Source organism: Coregonus lavaretus (genome assembly GCF_964263955.1).
Source record: "Coregonus lavaretus genome assembly, chromosome: 28".
Lineage (NCBI taxonomy): Eukaryota > Metazoa > Chordata > Actinopteri > Salmoniformes > Salmonidae > Coregonus > Coregonus lavaretus.
Window position 1 is genome coordinate 5,453,138 of NC_140015.1, and position 17,017 is coordinate 5,470,154.

The following is a 17,017-nucleotide window of genomic DNA, read 5'->3' on the forward strand; positions in this document are numbered from 1 at the left end:
TGACAGACACACATTTTAGTTTTAATGTCACATGCACAAGTACAGTGAAATGCCTTTCCTGCAAGCTCTAAGACCAGATGTCATAGTAACCTATAAGAGAATAATATTTAACTGTCAGAGAAAGATAATTTTGATAAAAAGTGGTTTAAACTCACAGAGGTTTTCTTAGATGTACAGTTGGGAGGCAAAGCTGAAACAAGCGCTTGACTTCTTCTCCTCTAACTCAATTCGAAATGCCTCTCCCCCCTTGGCCTTCACTGTCAATATACCGTAATAACACCAGTAGAACGTTATTCCCTCACTCGCTTGACCAGAGAGAAGGTTGTATGGTACAGTTATTACATTGGGTTAGGGCCGGATTAAGAAATATAACGCCCCAGGCCTTAGATATTTTATATTTTTATTATAATAATAATGATGGTGATGAAGATTGTTATGAGGATGATGACAGTATTGATTGAGGTGTGAAGATGTGACCTGACAGTGATTGTGATTTTGACGACGACAGTGTTATCATTTGCCACATATCACCATGAATAAAAGGTTAAGGACATAGCGCATGTCTGAGCATCGGATCATGCCCATGTGAGTGGAACTGGGGAATTTGGGCTTAGAAAAAAATAAGTGACTTTCCTTTGTAATACTGTACTTGATGGGAGTTTTTCTGTTCATGTGTGTTAAGTGTATATCTGTAGATTAAATAAACATTGTGGAGGATATGGTAAAGGTGCCCGAGAAAGAGCTCAGGGCCCATCTACAGTCTCTGACTGACACTTCTCCCTCCACTACCACTGCCTTTCTGAACTGCCTCAACATCCTGTCAGCTGTGGAACACAATCACTTGCCACTGCCAGAAACCTAAATGTATTATTTTTTTGAAAGGGTCTTTGAAATTATCTTTGTAATGAAAAGCGCTATATAAAATAAATCTATTATTATTTTTTAGATTGTGTAACTATTCTACTTAGAAGCATCAATTTTTTTTTTGGTGCATTTTTGAAGGGGTTTGCTATGCAAGACATTACGGTAACAGTGTGGCCAACAATTTTTAGATTTACAACTACTTGCTTGCACTAGTTCCTCCCAGTAACATACTGCACAAACTTAGGGCTTCCTCTGCACGCCTCACTCTCACATTACCCTATTCTTTCAATTTCAGGTACCTATTTTCTAAATATAAACTGTCATAAATCATATTGTACATCCACAAACAGTGAAATGAAAAGTATATCAAACAACAGAGAAGGACTTGATACACTCTTTCTCTCTAGACTGAAAGCTGTAACAGGGCGTCTACTGTTGAGCATTAGAGAAGTCATAAACACAAAGCAATAAATGAGTGTAATAATGGTTCCACTGCACCAATATTATCAGCTTGATATGATGTCGCTCTTGGTAATAAAGACTGGTGGGACACAAGACCTTTGTCCTCAACCATTTGAAGAGGAAGCTGGGTCCTTTAGTCTCCAGAGGTTTACTGTGCCTCAAATAGGTAACAAGGTATATCATTAACAACCATGTTGATGTTTTACTTAGTGAATCATACATTAATTCAGGAAAACATAGACGTAGGCCCTGAAATATTTCGGAGGTTTCATATGTATACGTTCTAACCCTGCTAGTTTAGCATTACATCATTACAAACTCACCGACTTTTGAATTGAGTGTATTTTTTTGTCTTACAGCACAGCGTGCAATATGTCTGTCACGATGAGGTTTATTTTAGTGTGTAACAGTATGTGTTCGTGTTCTAGTAAAAAGGCCACTCCTGACCTGCAAAACAATATAACAATTTCAGAATTGGTTTAAATTAGGTTCGGATTAAGATAAGGGTCAGTTTTAGATTTTGGTTAGTCGTTTTACAGGTCAGGAGTGTCTCCGGTTTTAGAGCTCCAGCTCGATCTTGATGTCAATCTGGGCCTTGTAAGGTTCCAGCAGAGGGCGTACCTCCTCAGAGAGAAACCTCGCCACCTGAGAGAGAGAGAGAGAATGATGAGTTTGGGTGCGTCGACTACAGGTGCATGGAGAAAAACTGTATACTGTACTAAATACAAAAGAGCACACTAGTGATATTGATGCTCAACATATTGAATGGATCTTTTTGCCACCATTAAATCTGTATCAAGACCCCCAGTGTGCTGGAGATCCTTTTATATTTAACTACAGGTCTTTTAAAATGATATTACAATACTCTGAGGCCAAGTTGTGAAAAACAAAGATAACGGGTACTGGGGTGTTCTGTATAGTACCTGTTGGGGGGCGCGGCCGATGAAGGTCTTGGGGTCCAAGATGTTGTCTAGATGGCCCAGGATAGGGGCGAAGTAGGGGTCAGCCTGGACCCTGGCCAAGAGGTCATTGTCCCCCCCCTCCTGTTTCACCACGGTTGCAGCCTGCTGGGACAACACACGGATCTTCTCATGGCAGTCCTAGAGCAAGAACAAGAGAAACTGTTACTGTGTGATTACACAATAATACACTGAACAAAAATATAAAACGCAACAATTTCAAAGATTTTGACTGGGAATATAGATATGAATCTGTTGGTCACAGAAATATATTTTTTAAAGAATGTAGTGGAGTGGATCAGAAAACCAGTCAGTATCTGGTGTGACCAACATTTGCTTCATGCAGCAGACACATCTCCTTCGCATAGAGTTGATCAGGCTGTTGATTGTGGCCATGGAATTTTGTTCCACTCCTCTTCAATGGCTGTACAAAGTTGCTGGATATTGGCGGGAACTGGAACACGCTTAATTGGTGACATGTCAGGTGAGTATGCAGGCCATGGAAGAACTGGAACATTTTCAGCTTCCAGGAATTGTGTACAGATCCTTGCGACATGGGGCCGTGCATTATCATGCTGAAACATGAGGTGATGGCGGCGGATGAACAGCACGACAATGGGACTCAGGATCTCATCACGGTATTTCTGTGCATTAAAATTGCCATAGATAAAATGCAGTTGTGTTTGTTGTCCGTAGCTTATGCCTGCCCATACCATAACCCCACTGCCACCATGGGGCACTCTGTTCACAATGTTGACATCAGCAAAACGCTCCCCAACACGCCATCTCCCCGGTAAAGTTGAAACCGGGATTAATCCATGAAGAGCGCACTTCTCCAGCATGCCAGTGGCCATCGAAGGTGAGCATTTGCCCACTGAAGTCAGTTACGATCCCCTACTGCAGTCAGGTCAAGACCCTGGTGAGGACGACGAGCACGCAGATGAGCTTCCCTGAGACGGTTTTTGACAGTTTGTGCAGAAATTCTTCGGTTGTGCAAACACACAGTTTCATCAGCAGTCCGGGTGGCTGGTCTCAGACGATCCCGCAGGTGAAGAAGCCGGATGTTGAGGTCCTGGGCTGGCGTGGTTACACATGGTCATCGGTTGTGAGGCCAGTGGGACATACTGCCAAATTCTCTAAAATGACGTCGGATGCGGCTTATGGTAGAGAAATTAACATTAAACTCTCTGGCAACAGCTCTGGTGGACAATCAGTGGCCTAGCATCCTGTACACCCCCCTAGATGCTTGTTCCCGTTTTCCAAACGTTAATGCGCATGTGCTACGCCAAAAACCTGTTACTAATATTTACACTTTTACTCAATACAACACATATTGAATTAACTTCACACTGTTCACTGTATAATAGAATACTGCATAGAATGGCTGATTTGCTCATATTTGCAAAGGCCTACCTGTGATTTGTCTGGAGGAATGGGAAGAATTAAGGAATATACATGCATAATGATCTGCATGTCATTGTGGCAGTAAGGGGAAAACACTGCATGAAACATTTACTCTTCAGTTAACACAGACACACACTCTCCCTCCCTCCATCGGCCTCTCTCTCGCTCTCTCTCTAACACACACACACAGTTCCCAACTTAGGCACCAAACTAAAAGCGTTAGGCGCCAAACAGAATTTAAGGAGCACCAGAAAGATATAGATTTTTTGTATAGTTTAGGCTTACATTAGGCCTATATTAATCCTACCTTTGAAGCACATCTCATGAGTAGCAGACCCTTTTCCTTTCTTCCTGCGCCAATCAAATTAGCCTAAACCTAGTGTCAAGTTACCAGGTTGTTAGCTAGCTAGTTAACATGACATGACTGAACAACGTTGTTTGTTATCAACCCAATAATTAGCAACCCGGGATTAGTTTAAAACGGGACGCAACATGGTTTGTGAAATGATAAAAAAATGGCAGCTCCAGTAATATGGGTCATATTTTATTAACCATTTAGGCTAGAGACGAGGCATTTTCTTTGCTGTAAAGCTGCAAGCATGCCTGTCTCGAAACTGTGCTTCATTGTTCCTCTATGTCACTCAGAGGTTGCGTGACAGCGAACTTGCAACTGAAAAGCCTACTCAGACTGGCCTGTGCTCTTGGTTATTCCAGGCGATGAAATTACACAATGTATCAACTATTTTTTCAAATTAAATATTTTTTTAAAGACGGAGGAATAGATGTGCTACACTCAAGTGAAGCTAGGAAAAAGAGTAAAGGAAATATATAATCCAGGACTAATTATGCAACGTGGAGTCTGAGAAAAATATGTTCTGTTCTAATAAGTGATGTGTCATGCTGTACTAGAAGGGTAAGTACCTGTCTGTTGCCTCCAGCCTTCACTATAGCCATGATGATGTTCTCTGTAGCCATGAAGGGAAGCTCATGACGGATGTGTCTCTCTATCACCTTAGAGAAAGAGCGAGAGATGAACATTATAATGATGAGAAAGGGATACATAACATTAGGGGTGTAAAGGTTCACCAAACCCAGGGTTTGGTACATATTGCTGTTTTGGGGTCACGGTTCAGTTTCGGTACAGCAGGAAAATTAAATGCCAACAGTTACTGTAGTTAATTTTAGTTTTGGAAAAATATGCCAAACTAACCTAGGAATAGATCATGATATGATCCATATAATGTAGGGCCCAATAAAATGGGTTTATTTTTTTGGCTAATTCCGTTTTTCCAGGTTTCTGATTTTCCCCCGTTTTCCACTGTCAAAATCACTTTCATAGAAAAAACTACATTGAAGGTTCAAAGCCCACAACAATGCTTAAACCACATCAAACATAATTTTTTTAGGTCTAGCAAAAATCTAAGACATTTTCATTTTTGGGTGTATCATTCTGCCAGGTATACATATATTACTTTGTAGTTAACATTTCATTGAGAAGGTTTTTGGGAAAGCCTTTCCATCTACCAGAAGACTGTTGTCATTAGCATCATTGTTTACGGCTATACACAGAAAGGGGCGTTCCCGCGCCGTTGCCTCTTCAGAAAGTTAAAGGAAAATAGGAATTACATTTTATTCATGTCTTATCATCATCTTGGGCAAATTAATGTTCTAATAAATGTAATACATTTAGTTGATTTCCTCTTAAGTTCAATACATTTTTGCTTCGACTGGGAAGCCAAAATGTTCCCAAACTGGAGATTGAAATGATGATGAAGGACCCTCCAATTCTGTCTCAGGTTCATAGTGCTGACGAAACCGAGGTCCCCGTACCGAGCGGTTCGGGTATGAATACGTATACCGTTACACCCCTACATAACATACAAGACAGTGTGAGTTGAATGTTGTTCCTCTGTGATGTGTCATTGCCAACAGACGTACTGTGGGAAAGTGTAGTTGAGTGTGCATTACTCATGAAATGACAAGGACTGTGTTGGTGATAATACCTTATGAGGACAACAATGGAAATAAGCCTCTGGTGTTGTTTTTTTTAATCCTCAATCATTTCTGGCTGGAAAAGCCTACTACTCTATGAATCTACCTTGGGGTAGACCACCAGGCCTTCAGTGATGTTCTGCAGGGTGCTGAGGATGATGTCAGCGGTAAGGAAAGACTCAGGGAGAGAGATTCTCCTGTTGGCACTGTCGTCCAGTGTTCTTTCCAACCACTGGACCGAGGCGGTCTGGAGGGGGTCAGCGAGCAGCGCTATCAGGTGGCGGGCCAGACTACAGCAACGCTCACAACGCATCGGGTTCCTCTTGTAGGGCATGGCACTGGAGCCTGGTGGGGGAGAGACAGTCAGTGGGACCCAGACAAGTAACAATGGGTTGGCATTTAGGAAATAACTGAAACTAGCTGTTTACTCTGAGCCATCAGGATGGTTTACTGGTTGGTGCCTTAATCAAAGTGAAATCTAGGGCTGAAACTCAATTGTTTTTATTGATTCCTCACATCCTTCCTCCACAGCTCCTTCTCGAAGCACAGTGGAGCAGAAGATCAGAGGGAAATGATCTTCTGATATTTTGCTCCAATCCGCTTCAAGAAAGAGGCAAGGAGAGAGGACGCAAGGAATCAAGGAAATACAATTGAGATTCACCTTAGCTTTGGGATTAGATTCCCCTGTACCTGGGTAGGAAGTGGACCAATTTCCTTCTTACGACTCACCGATCTGCTCCTTTTCAAAAGGCTCCTCAATCTCTTTAAGGTTAGCCAGCAGGCGGATGTCAGTGCAGATCTGAGGAAGAGAGTACAATTTATTACCTGTGGGTCATTCCACTACTGTCAAAGACCACCAGGAGGCATTGTTTCTCCGTAGACAGACGTGTGATTTATGGCTGTAAGGATGACAAATTGATTTCCCCTAAAGTAAAATCTAATCTCAACCTTGTGGATGGTGGCTCCCATGCTGGCCAGGTGAGAGAGGGAGTCGATGTCCACCTTACGACTGTACGTCTGTCCGGTCACCATGTAGGCCCTGGGAGGAAAAATTAACAGGATTTAAGAAAATGAACCTAAAAAAGGGATTTGAGGGATTTGTTTTTACTTGGCTCAAATGACAAAACTTGTGGTAAATAGGAAACTCAAGAGACTGTTGACATACAATTATAAATTGAACTGACTTTTTGAAGCCTGCCATCTCGGTGACCATTCTGTCCAGATCCTCCACCTTATCGTGGTCCCCCTGGAAGAGCTGCAGGAAGCTGGCCTGGGTGCCCGTAGTACCCTTCACCCCACGGAAACGCAGGTCTTCGCGGCCGCGTTGAAGGTTCCGCATGTCCATGACAAGGTCCTGGAGCCACAGACATGCTCTCTTACCCACTGTGGTCAACTGGGCCGGCCTGGTATAGATAGAGAGAGAGAGAGAGGTGGATGAGAAAAATATATAAAAATATAAAAAGGTGAGAGAAGGAGAAGAAAAGTTAAAATAAAATACTAAAATGTGGAGGGGAGAAATAAAGATTCTAATAAAAATAAAACTGAAAGATGAAGACTGAGAAATATAAGGCAGAGATTAAAGTGGACTCAGAAGCACTGAATATATCACTCTTTAATCCGAGAGGAACACGAGTGTTCATAGACAAATGGGATATATCCACAATGGGGGAGGGGGGGTCAGGCTCACTTGGGCTGACAATGTCTCAGTGATTTCCTTGAAGGTCTATGTCCCTAGAGTTGGAAATGTGTCAGTATACAACAATGTCAGTATACAACAAGTTATATGCTCACGTAAACCCTTTATTCATATATCATTGGAAAGCTTTGATTCACAGATACCAATCAGACAAAAAAAAAATAATCTGATCAATATAACCTCTAGGGCACATATCATAATCACCTGTATACATCTTTTTTTAAAGGAAACCCTGATAAATTTTAATATTTGTTTGACAAGTGGTTCTGAAAGGTCATTACCAATAGTTAATAGGATAACATTGTATAGAATTTTAATCAGCTCACATCCATGACTATTCACTTGAACATATCCATTTTACATGTTTGAAGATAAAATATTACAATTATTGATCATGACATCTTCAGAAATCAGCGATTCAGAAATCTTTTTGGGCACATTCTAACCACAATTCTGTGAATAATATTTTTATCTGCACACTTTGCTCATTTGGTTGTGTATTCTCCATCACTATGAACATTTAAAGATATTATTGGGCATGCTCCAATTATATTTCATAGACGTATGATCATGCGAAATTGATCCAATAAGACCCTATTGAGTTGTTTGGCGGCCATATTGGAAAAAGGCTTCTGTGGGGTTAATACGTGAATCCTGTGATAGCTCTGTATCCACAAATCTTTTTAAAAGCCTGCTCTAGCTGTGTGTGAAACGTGGTGCTTCCATCACCAAAGTTACAATTCAAAAACATATCTGCCCCACTACATGGAATTCTATGGCTAAGCTTCCAACATTCTAATGGCACAATATGGCCTCGTTTTAAACAATAGCTGTAGCTGGTGCTTTCAAAGTTGGTTATATTATAAATCATTTGAAAGTTAAATTCATGACCTTTCAGAACCACTTGTCAAACAAAGATTAGAATGTGTCAGTGTTTCTTTTTTAAGCGATTTAGACAGGTAATTCTTAAAATGTACCCTAGGAGGTCAAAGGTAAAGGTTCTATTGACCTGAACATTCCAAAAATATGTCTGATGGATAGCTGTGAAACTAAGATTTCCAAAGATATATGATTAAAGGCTATACGTGAGCAATAACTTGTTCTACACTGACATTGTTTGTCATAGGGTAAAATCCCTATGGGACAAATGCAGGGGATGGAATAAAGAGTGAGAAAGCTACCATTGCTGCACTGCTATCACATTTTCCAACTCTAGGGACATAGACCTTGAAGAAAATCACTATGAGACATCGTCCTCAAAAGTGAGCCCGATGGGCCAAATTTGAAGGTCACGCTCATGGACTAATATAGAAGTTAGTACCTCCTGAGGTGTTCATACTTACTGGTAATGTGTGAAACCCAGGGTTGGGAGACCAGCATATTTTTCAGCAAAGTTTGATAGTCTGTCGATCACTCTGGCCAACTACAGAGACAGAAAATTGTTTTTAGATTACGGAAGTGATGAGTGATATACAGTCGTGGTCAAAAGTTTTGAGAATGACACAAATATAAATTTTCACAAAGTCTGCTGCCTCAGTTTTTATGATGGAAATTTGCATATACTCCAGAATGTTATGAAGAGTGATCAGATGAATTGCAAAGTCCCTCTTTGCCACAAAAGGACCAGCTGACATCATGTCAGTGATTCTCTCATTAACATAGGTGAAAGAGTGTTGACGAAGACAAGGCTGGAGATCACTCTGTCATGCTAATTGAGTTAGAATAACAGACTGGAAGCTTTAAAAGGAGGGTGGTGCTTGAAATCAGTTCTTCCTCTGTTAACCATGGTTACCTGCAAGGAAACACGTGCCGTCATCATTGCTTTGCACAAAAAGGGCTTCACAGGCAAGGATATTGGTGCTAGTAAGATTGCACCTAAATCAACCATTTATCAGATCATCAAGAACTTCAAAGAGAGAGGTTCAATTGTTGTGAAGAAGGCTTCAGGGCGCCCAAGAAAGTCCAGCAAGCGCCAGGACCGTCTCCTAAAGTTGATTCAGCTGCGGGATCGGGGCACCACCAGCGCAGAGCTTGCTCAGGAATGGCAGCAGGCAGGTGTGAGTGCATCTGCACGCACAGTGAGGCGAAGACTTTTGGAGGATGGCCTGGTGTCAAGAAGGGCAGCGAGGAAGCCACCGCTCTCCAGGAAAAACATCAGGGACAGACTGATATTCTGCAAAAGGTACAGGGATTGGACTGCTGTGGACTGGGGTAAAGTCATTTTCTCTGGTGAATCCCCTTTCCGATTGTTTGGGGCATCCGGAAAAAAGCTTGTCCGGAGAAGATAAGGTGAGCGCTACCATCAGTCCTGTGTCATGCCAACAGTAAAGCATCCTGAGACCATTCATGTGTGGGGTTGCTTCTCAGCCAAGGGAGTGGGCTCCCTCACAATTTTGCCTAAGAACACAGCCATGAATAAAGAATGGTACCAACACATCCTCCGAGAGCAACTTCTCCCAACCATCCAAGAACAGTTTGGTGACGAACAATGCCTTTTCCAGCATTGCCATAAGGCAAAAGTGATAACTTTTGGGGAACAAAACATCGACATTTTGGGTCCATTGCCAGGAAACTCCCCAGACCTTAATCCCATTGAGAACATGTAGGCAATCCTCAAGAGGCGGGTGGACAAACAAAAACCCACAAATTCTGACAAACTCCAAGCATTGATTATGCAAGAATGGGCTGCCATCAGTCAGGATGTGGCCCAGAAGTTAATTGACAGCATGCCAGGGCGGATTGCAGAGGTCTTGAAAAAGAAGGGTCAACACTGCAAATATTGACTCTTTGCATGAACTTAATGTAATTGTCAATAAAAGCCTTTGATACTTATGGAATGCTTGTAATTATACTTCAGTATACCATAGTAACATCTGACAAAAATATCTAAAAACACTGAAGCAGCAAACTTTGTGAAGACCAATACTTGTGTCATTCTCAAAACTTTTGACCACGACTGTACAGTATCATACTTGGTTGACTTTCTCAGACATTTTCAACACAAAGACGCACATAACTTTACAGTATAATATCAGTATCTAGTGCTGCCCTAGGGGTAGTAGTACTAATCATCCCTGGTCTCTAACCACTAACTTACCTTCGGCAGGAGAATGTCAAAACCGTCACGAAGCACGATCAAATCCTGAGAGGAAAAACAGCAGGCATATCAGTCATTATGCATAATAATCTCAAAGATGTACACTGCTCAAAAAAATTAAGGGAACACTAAAATAACACATCCTAGATCTGAATGAATGAAATAATCGTATTAAATACTTTTTTCTTTACATAGTTGAATGTGCCGACAACAAAATCACACAACAATTATCAATGGAAATCAAATTTATCAACCCATGGAGGTCTGGATTTGGAGTCACCCTCAAAATTAAAGTGGAAAACCACACTACAGGCTGATCCAACTTTGATGTAATGTCCTTAAAACAAGTCAAAATGAGGCTCAGTAGTGTGTGTGGCCTCCACGTGCCTGTATGACCTCCCTACAATGCTTGGGCATGCTCCTGATGAGGTGGCGGATGGTCTCCTGAGGGATCTCCTCCCAGACCTGGACTAAAGCATCCGCCAACTCCTGGACAGTCTGTGGTGCAACGTGGCGTTGGTGGATGGAGCGAGACATGATGTCCCAGATGTGCTCAATTGGATTCAGATCTGGGGAACGGGCGGGCCAGTCCATAGCATCAATGCCTTCCTCTTGCAGGAACTGCTGACACACTCCAGCCACATGAGGTCTAGCATTGTCTTGCATTAGGAGGAACCCAGGGCCAACCGCACCAGCATATGGTCTCACAAGGGGTCTGAGGATCTCATCTCGGTACCTAATGGCAGTCAGGCTACCTGTGGCGAGCAAATGACTGACCCACCGCCAAACCGGTCATGCTGGAGGATGTTGCAGGCAGCAGAACGTTCTCCACGGCATCTCCAGACTCTGTCACGTCTATCACATGTGCTCAGTGTGAACCTGCTTTCATCTGTGAAGAGCACAGGGCGCCAGTGGCGAATTTGCCAATCTTGGTGTTCTCTGGCAAATGCCAAACGTCCTGCACGGTGTTGGGCTGTAAGCACAACCCCCACCTGTGGACGTCGGGCCCACACACCACCCTCATGGAGTCTGTTTCTGACTGTTTGAGCAGACACATGAGCTGGAGGTCATTTTGCAGGGCTCTGGCAGTGCTCCTCCTGCTCCTCCTTGCACAAAGGCCCTCCTACAGCCTCCTCCACGTCTCCTGATGTACTGGCCTGTCTCCTGGTAGCACCTCCATGCTCTGGACACTACGCTGACAGACACAGCAAACCTTCTTGCCACAGCTCGCATTGATGTGCCATCCTGGATGAGCTGCACTACCTGAGCCACTTGTGTGGGTTGTAGACTCCGTCTCATGCTACCACTAGAGTGAAAGCACCGCCAGCATTCAAAAGTGACCAAAACATCAGCCAGGAAGCATAGGAACTGAGAAGTGGTCTGTGGTCACCACCTTCAAAACCACTCCTTTATTGGGGGTGTCTTGCTAATTGCCTATAATTTCCACCTGTTGTCTATTCCATTTGCACAACAGCATGTGACATTTATTGTCAATCAGTGTTGCTTCCTAAGTGGACAGTTTGATTTCACAGAAGTGTGATTGACTTGGAGTTACATTGTGTTGTTTAAGTGTTCCCTTTATTTTTTTGAGCAGTGTATATATACACCCATGAGAAACAAACGTGACCATTCAGCACACTCATCCTAAAATAACATGGTCCTTTGGGTCTAAAAGTAACTGTCTGCAGTCTGTTGCATGTAGGATACATGTCCCAATCCAAAATGAACCTCCAAGGCAATTGCCCTTGTGGAGATCTAAGAGGATTTGATTGGTATAAGCAATATGGTCAAACTTTCACCTAGCCTACTAGGTAACAATGCCTACACCTCTCAAACCATCTCAGGTCTAGAGGTCTATTTGGGACTGGGCCTCTCTTACTGTGTTGTCTCCCACGTAACAGGAAGTGGCGCCCAGGTGGATGATGGGAGCAGCGGTGGGGCAGCAGTGGGCGAAGGTGTGCACGTGGGCCATGACGTCGTGCCTCAGCTTTTTCTCCTCCTCTGCCGCCATGGCAAAGTCGATGTCCTCAGCGTGGCTCTCCATCTCTGCCACCTGGGCTTCGGTGACGGGCAGGCCAAGAGCCTTGGAGAAGGGAGGACAAGAGGAGGAGAGACAGTTAAAGCTGGTACCCTAGGGGCGTAGTGAAAGCAGTACAGCCTGTCATTGGAGGTTTTTTAGCTGCTACACTGGAAGCATATCCCAGAGTAAGCGCTAGCTACTTTATCAAGTCTTCTCTGGCTTTTATTAAGCTGAAACATTGTTGCAACATTGCAGTTTGTAGTAGTTGCACATTGTAGGCTACTATGTAATACAAGTATGCCAATTGTGTCAATGGGATGTGAGGTGGAACTGTCCAGAAAGTGGGTCAACGTTTTCAGATCACTTTCAAACAGACAGCTAGAGGTGGTTGTTTTGCTCCATATCTCACACAGAAACTAGGAAAACTATTCCAGCACAATCTTTGTTATGGTAGCAGGTCTACTTTAAAACCATTGAAAAATCAAATGTGTTGTTCGAGTAGCAGAGGAGGTTGGCCTTGTGTTAATGAGAACAGCGAGCGACATTACTGGGCAGAAAGATACAGTCTCAACTCCCTCCCTTCCCCTTAGCCATAAGAAACACTTAAATGTTTTTTCCTTGGATCTGAATAGGTAGGCTATAAGCAGTGCAGTGGTGGAGTTTACAACTTACATATCTGAAAACATAGAAGGGGTTACTTAGGGCCAAGGAGAAGGACGGAGAGTGAAGAGAGTAGACGCTAACTCTCAGGGGGTGTCCTATTACCCTGACATTTTGGCCTGGCTATTTTTGACACAAACCCCACCCCAGCAGATTTCAACAGAGAGACATTGGAGCCAAACCTGCTCTGGGTGGAGCTAATAAAAGGCGCCATAGGCAGTATTTCTGTTACATGTATTTGAAATACGTATTTTAATTCCTTCAGAGTATTTTGTCATTTGAATTACACTGGGCTGAACTACAGTCCAATGTATTTTTGTATTTTCAAAATACTTTTCTATACCATTTTGTATAGCGGTTCACATTTTGTGGCCCCCCTTTCACCCTGCATTGGTATCAGAAGTCGGATAGCACTATGGTGTGATAAAAGCATCTGCTAAATGAACTAAATATAGAAATTGCAACAATTGCAAAGCATGTTGAGTATTATTCTAATAGCTCTGCCCCGAAACAATACACTGTGTGCTGTGTAGTTCATTTTGGTATGTTCACTTTCACATAGCCATTTACATTTTGGTGATTTAGCAGACATGCTTACCAGAGTGACTTGCTCAACTAAGGTAGTTAAACAACAACATATCACAGTAAAAGTAAAACAGTTACTGAGAATGTTGTTGCTGTTCGGGCCGGCTACTTGCAAATATATTTGTCCAAGTATTTTGAAACATTGATCTTTATGGTATTTTGTATCTGTATTTTGTACTTTTTGCCCATCCCTGCCCATAGGCTAGGCCCTGCCTATAACCTTACCTTTGTGTAGTCCATTTCCCTTCCACTAACAGATCAGATGAGCTGATGCATGTGACAGAGGGTCTGTCTGATAGTAACGTTAATTACACACACACACACTCACTCCCTGTAAATTAGAAGAGTGGTGGAAGTCATTTTTCTCTTTAAGCTAATCAAAAATAGCCTAGTGTTTTTCTCTTAAAGGTTTTTGCTGGACAACACTTATCTAGGTTTCACAGTCTGCAGGTTTGTTTATCATGTGGATTAGCTGGAAATCTATATCCAGTTTCCAAGTAGTTTAGCGCAACAGCAGTGGAATATTGGAATTTGCAGTGTGGTCACTGAACTAGCTGAAAGAGATTTGGAACCCTGTCATCAAGTTAAAGAGGCTAGATTCATTGAAGATACATCTGAAGGACTGACTTGCGTAACTTACTTTACCAACCTTCCCAGTCATTTTCCTGACTTAGGCAACTGGGTACTGTTGATGAATAGCTACATGCATTGTTGTATCCCCAATCCACAACCTTGCAATGCATCAATTTTATTTTGTATTTTGTTTATTTTTTACTACACAGCTTATCACAAGACACTGCATCCTACTAGCTAGTTTGTTTGGTTTGCATCTTCTGTCTTGTAAGGCAAATACAGTATATTTTGATGATGTTTACTGTATGCTCCTCCTATAATTAGAGCAGGGAACTTGAGAAAACTCTCTCAAGGTCGCAAAGTTAAAATAGACTTCATTTTGCAGCAGAAAGTGCTCAATATATTTGGAAAACTATACCTAGATAGCTACAAAAACATAGACAAGGGCATGCATGCTCATTCATGATAACTTGCCAAGATTACAGCTAGCTGGCTAGCTACGTTGCTAATTATAGCTCACACCTTTTCAGCTTTGGCCAAGTAGATCCACAGTTTTCTCCATGTTGTGAATTTCTTCCTGTCACTGAAATTATAGGCCATTTCCTTGCTGGCATATCGTGACACCAGCGGCGAACGATACTTATTAAATTCGTCTCCAAATGTGTCCATGACTGAAACGTGTTGATAACAACCCTAAGGCACCATGCAAGTTAAATTGGCACTCGTCAGCAACAAGAAAAGAGTACTTCCGGGTCTTCTTCTTCTTTAAGTTTTTATTGTCGGTTCGCAACCAACTGTCAGGTGCATACATTGCCATCTACTGTACTGGAGTGTGAGACCGGTCACGACTTAGCTATGGCACTATCTTCTCTTAACTAACCCTGAATTTCTAATAAAATAAAATAATTCCCTACAAACCTCACTACTCCCATCACCCCAACGGAAAATACCAACCAATCCCCATTCCCGTCCAACCTCTTTGACCCTATCAAACAACCTCTCCCTTTCTATGTCATACATTTCACAAAATAATAATACATGCTCAACCGTTTCCTCTACCATACATCCATTACACACTCCAGTACCATGTTTCCCTATCAATTTCAAAGAGGCCTTAAATCCTGTATGCCCTTATCTCATCCTACACAACATAACTTCCTCCCTTCTATTCCCATTACATGACACTATCTCCTGTACAGATTTCCTTGGACAGGTGTGACAAAACTGCACATTTTAGAGTGGCCTTTAATTGTCCCCAGCACAAGGTGCACTTGTGTAATGATCATGCTGTTTAATCAGCTTCTTGATATGCCACACCTGTCAGGTGGATGCGTTATCTTGGCAAAGGAGAAATGCTCACTAACAGGGATGTAAACAAATATGAGCACACAATTTGAGAGAAATAAGCTTTTTGTGCGTATGGAACATTTCTGGGACCTTTAATTTCAGCTCATCAAACATGGGACCAACACTTTACATGTTGCATTCATATTTTTGTTCAGTGTAAAATAAACTTTTCCATTAGTTCACAGAGATTTGATGTAAGTGCAAAATGTCTATAACTACCAGGATTGAATGGATCTTTACCAGGCTTAACAAAAAGCAACACCACAGCACATTTCCATCCTGATGGATCCTGTCCTCCATATTTTGTTAAACAAACTCAAAATATTTCCCAAAACTTATGTAGCCAGATGTTTAAACATAATGTAGCATAATCGATCCTCACCTGCAGCAGTGTACGCACACCCCTCCAAATCCCGTACTTCCGGGTCACGGAATTTCGGAACAAATATAAGTCCCCCACGTAATAGTTAGAAAAGTGTCAATAACCTGTATTTATTCATTATATATTAAAATAATTGTCTGCAGTAAATGTATTGTAGGGAATACTCAGTAGGGTCTGTAGAATGTATACAGTGGGGAAAAAAAGTATTTAGTCAGCCACCAATTGTGCAAGTTCTCCCACTTAAAAAGATGAGAGAGGCCTGTGATTTTCATCATAGGTACACGTCAACTATGACAGACAAAATGAGAATTGTTTTTCCAGAAAATCACATTGTAGGATTTTTAATGAATTTATTCGCAAATTATGGTGGAAAATAAGTATTTGGTCAATAACAAAAGTTTCTCAATACTTTGTTATATACCCTTTGTTGGCAATGACACAGGTCAAACGTTTTCTGTAAGTCTTCACAAGGTTTTCACACACTGTTGCTGGTATTTTGGCCCATTCCTCCATGCAGATCTCCTCTAGAGCAGAGATGTTTTAGGGCTGTCGCTGGGCAACACGGACTTTCAATTCCCTCCAAAGATCTTCTATGGGGTTGAGATCTGGAGACTGGCTAGGCCACTCCAGGACCTTGAAATGCTTCTTACGAAGCCACTCCTTCGTTGCCCGGGCGGTGTGTTTGGGATCATTGTCATGCTGAAAGACCCAGCCACGTTTCATCTTCAATGCCCTTGCTGATGGAAGGAGGTTTTCACTCAAAATCTCACGATACATGGCCCCATTCATTCTTTCCTTTACACGGATCAGTCGTCCTGGTCCCTTTGCAGAAAAACAGCCCCAAAGCATGATGTTTCCACCCCCATGCTTCACAGTAGGTATGGTGTTCTTTGGATGCAACTCAGCATTCTTTGTCCTCCAAACACGACGAGTTGAGTTTTTACCAAAAAGTTCTATTTTGGTTTCATCTGACCAT

At 42.2% G+C, this 17,017-nt stretch overlaps 1 protein-coding gene across 1 annotated transcript; it reads right to left on the minus strand.

Annotated features, from left to right (window-relative positions):
* adsl (adenylosuccinate lyase) lies at nt 1-15,045 on the minus strand. The gene is made up of 11 exons (XM_084145744.1): nt 14,835-15,045; nt 12,354-12,557; nt 10,475-10,519; nt 8,721-8,800; nt 6,866-7,084; nt 6,630-6,720; nt 6,411-6,480; nt 5,788-6,026; nt 4,611-4,700; nt 2,250-2,426; nt 1-1,971 (listed from the first exon to the last, which is right to left on the minus strand). The coding sequence occupies exons 1-11, from the start codon at nt 14,979-14,981 to the stop codon at nt 1,885-1,887; spliced, it is 1,449 nt and encodes a 482-aa protein (XP_084001870.1). The 5' UTR covers nt 14,982-15,045; the 3' UTR covers nt 1-1,884.
* Nucleotides 15,046-17,017: the final 1,972 nt, after the last annotated feature.